This window comes from Pinus tabuliformis, chromosome 3_1 (assembly GCF_031772625.1).
Source record: "Pinus tabuliformis cultivar Carrire ecotype Pingquan chromosome 3_1, CPIR1, whole genome shotgun sequence".
Taxonomy (NCBI): Eukaryota; Viridiplantae; Streptophyta; class Pinopsida; order Pinales; family Pinaceae; genus Pinus; species Pinus tabuliformis.
The window spans coordinates 235,489,924-235,498,657 of NC_142301.1; the positions used below are offsets into that span (position 1 = coordinate 235,489,924).

Sequence of the window (8,734 nt, forward strand, 5' to 3'; positions counted from 1 at the left end):
TGATAGAGAAGAATGAATTGATGAGTAAAAAGGACAATGAGCGAGAGTCAAAAAGTGAAAGAGATAAATAAAAAGAGTAAAGACAAGAGAAGAAAAAAAATATTTGTAATTAACACGGAGAGAAAAAAAAAACAAAATTTTTCAAACTAAATCAAATTTAAATTAAATTTCATTAGAAAAAAAAACTATATATGAAATACTATCAACAAAATTATATAAAAACACTTTAAAAAAAAATATTTTCCCTCACACGAGGGCCATCCTCAAACTCCTTATTAAAATTTAAACCTAAAATTAAACTTGGAATAACTCAACCCGACAACATCGCTATTTTATATAATTATAATTAAATTTAACTATATTTGACAACCCTAAATGATTTTGACAGCTACATTGAAGTTGATCTTGACCCTAGATCTTCTTGGCAGCTACATCTAAGTTTGTTGACCGGATGAAAATACTGCACCTTTGCCACCATCACTCGAGGTCCTGATGACGTAATGACATTTTCAAAAAGTTTGACCTTTGACCAGTTCCTATGACTGTCTACTTAGCCATCATTGAATCTGCGCGTTATCAATGCCACTGATAACTTTGACGCGTTGAATCTGTGTGTTTTTTCTCGGGGACACTATCTCGGAGCGCAATATTTGCTCTCAACTCGACGTCCTCCTCAGTGTTGGCTCGATAGGAAGTGACATAAGAGATGTTTATTTGCTCTCCGACCCAAAATACTGGATTATTGTGCTGACATTTTTTAGATTTCAGCTGCAGTCAATAGAAGGAGAAGGAAGTTCCTGTTATTGATAGCATGGCTCCAGCTAATCGACCATCTACACTTCGGGTTTCTGTATGTCCAGAGGCTGATTCATTCTTTGTAACGGGAAATCCGCTTGCTTTGGTGACTATGGCAGCTGCTGATACTACTTCAAATCCGACAACTAACATTCCTGATTCTAATTCAGGAAAATGCCTGGATTCTTTGGTCGACAATGCAGAAGAAACATGCCAGACTCCCAAGTCGGAGGAGCAGAAGATCCCTCCAGTGCTCTCCTGTCCTCCCGCACTGCGCAAACCCAAAAGGATTCCGGTAAAGAGAAAGATACCTGCAAGTCCTCTCCAAGGATTTTACATTATTTCTGAATTCGATCTACCATCACTGTTCGGTTCAGATCTTGCAAATATCAATCATCAGCATTTGAGGAAAAAACTTAGAACAGGAGGTCTTCCCAAAATGTCTGGAAAACAGGGGAAGGGTAGATCTGATGAAGAATACAATGTTGAGACCAATTATTTGCATGGTTAGAGACGTGAACAATGAGTATTGGTCCCTAAGAATACTGTAACTCTATGAAATTCACAAATGGCTGTGCTGCTTGCATAGCCTCCTGCTATTATTTGTTAGAAGTTTCATTCTGAAAAGAAGATATTTTTATTTTCCTCAGAATATATTATTATGGAGATCAGCACAAGCTGTGGCCCAATTGCCTTTGAAAATTTCCAGTTTTCTCTGCGCTACTGAAAAATATTTTCTTCAAAGGATATGATTATGTATTGTAGGGAATATGTTGCAGTTTGCATTTTCCTTGATTTGTTTGCTTATGATCGATGCACCCCATCATACTGGCTTGTGTTTCCCTGTAATCTTGAATTTCAGACCGTTTTGAAAGAACGAACAAATAACTGCTAATTAAATCTGTCAGAAAAGTTCTACGCATTATACATGAGTGTTGATAGTAACAATCTTTTGATAACATGAGGCTCAGGATTGTTTGACAGTCTTTAAATATAGGATAATTGGTTACATTTTTAGCATCTATATATTAAATTTTTATTTTATATTAAATATTAAATATTTATTCTTACGTATAATATTATTAATTTCCAATTTATTATTAATTCATATATATATGAATGTGGATAGATATGAAAACTGATGCTCAATCCAAAATGTTGTGTTGATGCATGAAATTATGTGCTTGTAGCCCCTGGGTGTAGGTCCTTGTATGGCTTGTGATAAAAGGCGAAGCTGGAAATGCCATCACCAAGTTCCAGAATCTCCCATGGGCCTTCCTCCATTATCAGCCCTGCTTTAGAGAGTCGATATCTCTATAAGTTTCTTTCCCTATAAATGTAAGCATGTGAAAAAATTAAGAAAATTATTTAGCCTAATGGTAAAAGTATGCTGTTTCTCATGTTGTTTCTCCATGTTTAAGTGTTATTGAGCTAGTTACGATAAGTATGTTGGGGATTTTTCTGGTAAAATCCCAAAAACAAACAAAACTAAACACACAGAGGCAATGCTCTGTTTTTCTCCTCAGGATCTTTTGCACAGGGAAGCCCCAAAAAAAAAAATTTGAGCAAGACAGAGTTTCTAAGCCAAAACAAACTTGTATTAATTTATAAACTGCTTAATACAATTTTCTTCCTCTCTCTCAGAAGGATTCACCAAAAATAAATACTCTGCCTCTTTTACAAATGATTTTTACACTGCTGTGTAAAATCTTCATACACTTTTACTGCTGTAAAAGGAGCTTTTACATTTACTGCTGTAGAATAAATTTACATGGATTTACTGCTGTAAAAGAAATCCTTCACATTCACCCCTGTGTGAAATTTTCATTACATTGAAGCGCCTGATCATTCACATTACATATTCAATTAAAGAAAAATACATTTGCGCTAGCACCATACATTTCATTTCAATGCATATGCTTTACAATTTTTGTTCGCTGTGCTCTCCTGGTTTGTTATTTGCTGCAGCTGAAACTCACCTTCATCCCCGTGTGCTTTTTCCAAGTTACAAAATCAACACTTCAAAACCAAAACATATCACTTACGATACCTTACCTATACTTTCGTAAATTTAAAAAACAATAAAATTAAAAACGTTTACCAACTTTTACCTATGACTATGACAGTGCATTAAATACATTAAATAAAAAAAACGATGGTAAAAACAAAACTAATGTTCTGGCAGGTTGAATAAGATCTTTGTCCGTTGACCTGATTGGACGCAATTAGCACACCAACCTCACACAAGCCAAACGACTTTTAACGTCCGGCGAGTTGGTGGTTTCGGAGTTGTACACTGGACGCGTGGCACTAAGGGATTGTCGAAGGCCCTCTCACGAAAACAACCTTTTGCGAATGGTGGTGCGGGGAAGTCTGGGTGGTTTTGCCAAACCACGCTGCAGTAAATGCGGTTGAAATTAATATTTCAACAAAGTATGGAGTCACTATGGATTTGAATTTGAGAGCAACCCTTTGCTAAGGCAAAATTGAGGACGTTTCTACCGGTTAGGATTTCCTCCATGTAGTTGTTGGATCCAGCATAGAAGCCCATTTTGACATGGAAAGAGTGTGAGATTAAGAGATGATGAATGAAAATTTATAAAATTTATAAAAAGATGTTATTTTTGCTTTCAACTCAATTTAGGTTTGTGTAACTAATTAGCTGGTTAATATTTTTTTAAGAATTTTATACTAAATTGATAACTATTTTTGATATAGAGGGATCTTCATATACCGACAAATATCCGCTCTTGATATGATTATCTTCTTAGTTTTTTTGACAGCTATGATCTTGAACACTTTATTATTTATGTAGCGATGATATCCGACCCCATGGCTATATATAACATGAGGACGGATTTTACTGTATTTTTTTGACGGATTTTACTGTATTTTTTTGCTACTCTGTTTATGTGAGGTTGGTATGAATTTGTTGCATCTACAAAATTTATTTTTTTATAAATAATAATAATAATTTTGAAAAGAAAAAAAATAATTATTTCTGATATAATGAAAAAATTTCTTTGCAATATTGAAATGGTTGTTTTATAGATCTTACATAAAGTGTAAACCTCACTAACATCAAGAAAAATATCAAATTAACTATGAATTAGATTATATATATCAAGATCTTGCATGAAGTGGGAACCCTCACTAACATCAAAGAAAATATCAAATTTATTATGAGTAATATATATATATATATATATATATATATATATATAGATATATATATAACAAACTCGTTGGAGAGAGGAGTATTCTAGAGAATCACACTCTTTAATTAGATTTATTATGGGTTGTATGGTGCAGCATATGGTTTATAGGGTTTCATTTTGAAAATATTTAGCAGATGTAATAGATGTTTAGGTTGAGAAAGAAAGTTGTCAATTTGGTTTATCTCAAGTGGTTGGGAGGTAGCCAGGATCAATTATTGCAAGTAACATGTTGAGCTCATGCTAAATTCAAAAACAGATGTGCACATTCCTAGTGCTTGATTGTTTCGGCAAGTGATTTTAACACATGGAAATTTGTTGAAGTGGGTGTAGGGGCATGGGGAGGGTGAGAGATAGAGGAATAGAAGAGCCACAGGAGATTAAAATATAAAGAAAGAAGGGGGGGGGGGGGGGCATGGGGAGGATGATAGAGGGAGGAATAGAAGGGCCACGAGAGATTAAAAGATAAAGAAAGAGAAGGGGGGAGTGGGAGGGAAGAGAGGAGGAGGGCATGAGCTAATGGAAAATGGTTGAGGTGGGTTTAAGTGGGATGGGGAGGGTGCTTGTGCATTTCTACAATTTACTTTAACACATGAGAAATTGTTGAGGTGAGCTTAGGGGGGTGAGGAGGGTGAGGGAGGGAGGAATAGGGGACAAGGGAGATAAAGAGAGAAAGAGAAAGGGAGGAGGGGGGCAGAAGGATAGAAGGGGTAGGGAGACCAGAAAGTGAGGAAGAATGAGTTGGTGGAAAATGGTTAAGGTGGGTTTAGGTGGGGTGTGGAGGGTGAGAGAGGGAGGGATAAAGTGTCTAAGGAAGATAAAGAGAGAGAGGGAGGGGGTGCAGAAGAATGAGTTGGTGAGTGAGGGGAGAGAGTGAGTGAGAATCAAAATGTGAGAGAAATAAGGATGCATGCAGAGGAGTTGGATCTACCTCCAGACCTGATAGTTGAATGGGAAACCTACCAAGCTTACTTAAGCCAAGCAGGGATTGTTCTTTCAGACAAGGCGAACAGGCTCACATGGGGCGGTTGCTCCCATGGTGGCAACATCACAACTAAAGAAGTATACTCTTACATTAACAATCAAAATCAGCAGGATCTTTGCACCATAGGTTTGCCCATTTATGGAGGTGGGAGGTTCCAACAAAACTTAAATGTTTTATATGGCTGGTAGTTCATAATCTAATTCTTACCTCAAATAACCTTGCAAAGAGAGGATTTCAAGGTCCGGGGTTTTGTCTACTGTGTAGAGCGACATGTAAGGAGGTTATACATTTATTTCTGAACTGTACCTTCTCAATCTCCATCTAGTAGGAGGTCTCTTATTCTCTCAAGTTTTCTATGAATGTGGACAGATCCTCCATTACTTCATGTCTCCTTAGCTGGTCCAATTACCATCAAGCTTTCAGGGAAATTCCACTATACATCTTATGGGGTATCTAGCACTGCAGGAATGAATGTATATTTGAGAATATAGCTCCAGATTTGAGATCCACTTCACTGAGAATCGTGGCTCTTTTCATGGAAATTGGTCCTTGGAGACCTATTTGTCATAAATGCAAAGGGACATATAAGAACCTCGATAACATTTACCTTATTGGTTTTTTTACGGTGCCTTTGCGAGTGGTGTGTGCGCGAGTGGTGTGTGTGGATGTGGCGCTATTGGGATCCTTCGTCCTTCTCAAGCCTTCTCAAGCCTTCCATTTCTTGTAGTCTAAGGGCTTTGGCACCAATGTGACAATAGAGGTGTTGGCATTATAGGGGTGATGCGTTGTGCATGGTGGCTTGTTGTAAATGAGATTTTAATTGATGGAGATTCGAAGGCAACCATTGACTGGGCCATCGGTTATCACTCTCTTTTAGATTTAATCAAATTAAAGTTCTCCATCATTGTAATACTATCAACACAATGCTATAAAACTTAATTAAACCTGAACCCACTTTAAAATAGTCAATTACCCTCGCACATAACTCTCATTGATCTTGACAGCTACAAAAAAGTTTGTTGACCAGTTGAAAAAATTGATCCTTTCTCACCATCCCTCGAGGTAGTAATGACGCTTTCAAAAATTTTGACCTTTGAACAGTTCCAATGACTGTCTACGTTGTCATCATTAAATCTATGCGTTATCAATGTTAGTGATAACTTCGCCCCTTTGAATCTACGTGTTCTTTCTCGGGGATACTATCCCAGAGCGCAATTTTTGCTCGCGGCTCGACCTCCTCCCCAAAGTTGACTCGATAGGATGTGACGTAAGAGATGTTTATTTGCTCTCCAACCCAGAATCATGGATTACTGTAGTGAGATTTTTTAGATTTCGGCTGTAGTTTACGGAACGAGAAGGAAGTTCCAGTTATTGATATCATGGCTCCAGCTAATCGACCATCTACAGTTCAGGTTTCTGATGAGCCCCAAAAATGTACAATTATTTGGGCTCATTCAACTTCCTAATTTGGCTTAGTCCACCATTCTCATTTGTTTATTGCATGTTTTTGATTATTTTTATGTTAATAGAGTGAATTTGGTGAGTCATTATGCCAACAAGTCTAATGGGTGCTTTGTGTAGCCTTTTTGGTCAACTTGGAGACAAAATTGAAGGTCTTAATGAGCACTTGGCAGCCAAATTCGTGGGAGAACAAGCTAGAGGATTTGTAGGAAGGTGTCCCCCTCATTTATGGGCCCTTACCTCGAATTCTCCACCATCAGCTCGGAGTTCAAAGGCCACCAAATCAATGAGCACAAGGGCAGCCAAGCAAGTCAAGTTGGACTGTTGTTAACTCCAAGCCTTGGGCAGCCAAGTCCCTAACTTTTAGGAGGATTGTTGGGTCCTCAAATTGTATAAATAAGAGGGCTTGGGGCCTCATTTTGGTTAGCTAGTTGGTAGTCAATTCGTTTAGCTAGTTAGTCATTTTGTTTTAGCCATTAGTTAGCCATTTTGTAATTCGATTTTTATGCAATAGACTAGCTTTGCTTTCAGCTCATGCTCAAGCTCTCCTTATGGACAGTTTTGATGTACTTTTCATTTCTTGATTAATAAAGATGGATCCAGCTTTGCACCAGCTCTAAATCTCTCTTGGGAGGCTGTAGTTCTTGGGGTTGGGCCCATCTCAAGCGCCCAGTACCTCCCTTGTTTATATTTATGTGTCTTTGCTGCATTCTCATAATAAAATCTGCTCTTTAGATTTAATTCGTGCTTTGTTACTTAGGTTTCTTTTGATGGTTCAAGTAGCTTCTCATGTTTATAATAGATTGGTAGGAGTTTGTATGCATTTAGATCTTTTGGCATGTTCTTTCTCATGTGATGTATATGGTTCTCTTTTCAAACAAGGTTGTTGTTTACTCATTCATTAACAGTTGGATTGAGTTAGCTAGGACTTGGTTTGTTTGCAAGAATTCATTGATTTGTTTGAATAAGCATTGTGCAGGGCATCTCTATCACCTTCATCACCTCCTCGTTCATCTGAGCCTCGTTCAGGTCAGCTCCTCCATCACCAAGTCTGTTTCTTCATCTCCCATCTGCTCTTTTGCCACGTTACCCTACCTTCTTCTCCATTGTTGCCTCAACTACCTTAAAGCCAAATCAGCCTTCCACATATCATCTCATCACTCCATCCATCAGCTCCTAGGTCACTTCAGACCCCCATCCTACCTCCACAACCATCCATGCATCTTCCATCAACCATCCATCCTCAAAAATCCAATTCGTAAACATCCTGTAGAAGAATTACAGAACATCTTGTAGAAGACTTACAGGACTATCCTGTAGAAACCCCTGCAGACTTCCTGTAGAGGTTCATAAACACGGTTGCATGTCATCCAAACTTTGTGAAACTCTCAGAGAGAATGTCAGGTATCCCTTAGACCCTCTCTGTACCATCCCAACCTTTCCCAAATCATTTCGTCCCTTGATCCATCCCTGCACAGTGGAAAACTAGTTAGAAGCACATGCATGATAATTTCAATAACTTAATCAAAAATACAAAAAGATGTTTTCTTCAGATAGTGATAACTTAGACACATGCATTTTACCTTCCTAGAAGTAATGGCATCTCGTTTCGTTGTTTGCATTCTTTCCTTTGCATCAGTAGGACTAGCTGGTAGAATTAGGGTTTGCTAGGGTTTGCTAGGGTTTGTGTTTCCTTTTGGCTTTCAGTTTCTTTTCGCAAGTAGATTAACTTCCTTTGAGTTAGCTTTCGTCCATCAGTTAAAAAGCTTCTTCTGAGAGCATATAGAAGTTGGCTTGAGCCCTAGCGGACTTGTGCCAGCTGACCAAGTGACAGCTGCGACAAGAGCTAGTACTTGTGCATACAGCACCGTCGCTTCCAAGTTTGTACGAACTACCGGGTTGATAAAATTAAGAGACAGGAAGCCCCAGGAGTTGTAGCATTATTGCTACAATACTGGAGCTCACCATCTTTTTGGCGCCGTTGTCGGGGAAGCGGCAGAGTATTGGTGATTGTTGCTATTCTTCTACTTTCTACTACAACCTTCTGCTCAGTAGTTTATTTCATTTTCATTCTGCAAAAGTAGCATAGACATTTCTTGCTTTCATAGATTAGTATTTCCTGCTTTCATAGATTAGCATTTCCTGCTTTCCTAGATTAGCCTTTCAATTCCGCAATTTCAATTTTGCAAGCGTAGACTAGCCTTTCCATCCCTGCAATTTCATTTGAGCAAAATAGATTAGTCCTTTCCTGCTTTCATTTCAATTCCGCATTTTCATT

General features: G+C 38.0%; 1 protein-coding gene across 1 annotated transcript; it reads left to right on the top strand.

Moving 5' to 3' along the window:
• Positions 1–637: 637 nt before the first annotated feature.
• LOC149186666 (uncharacterized) lies at positions 638–1,456 on the top strand. The gene has a single exon (XM_089412653.1). It carries the CDS (start codon positions 812–814, stop codon positions 1,304–1,306), a length of 495 nt encoding a protein of 164 aa, XP_089268779.1. The 5' UTR covers positions 638–811; the 3' UTR covers positions 1,307–1,456.
• The last annotated feature ends 7,278 nt before the right edge of the window (positions 1,457–8,734 follow it).

Coding starts and splice junctions, on each gene's coding strand:
- LOC149186666 (XM_089412653.1), top strand. CDS start 812: ATGGCTCCAGCTAATCGACCATCTACACTTCGGGTTTCTGTATGTCCA.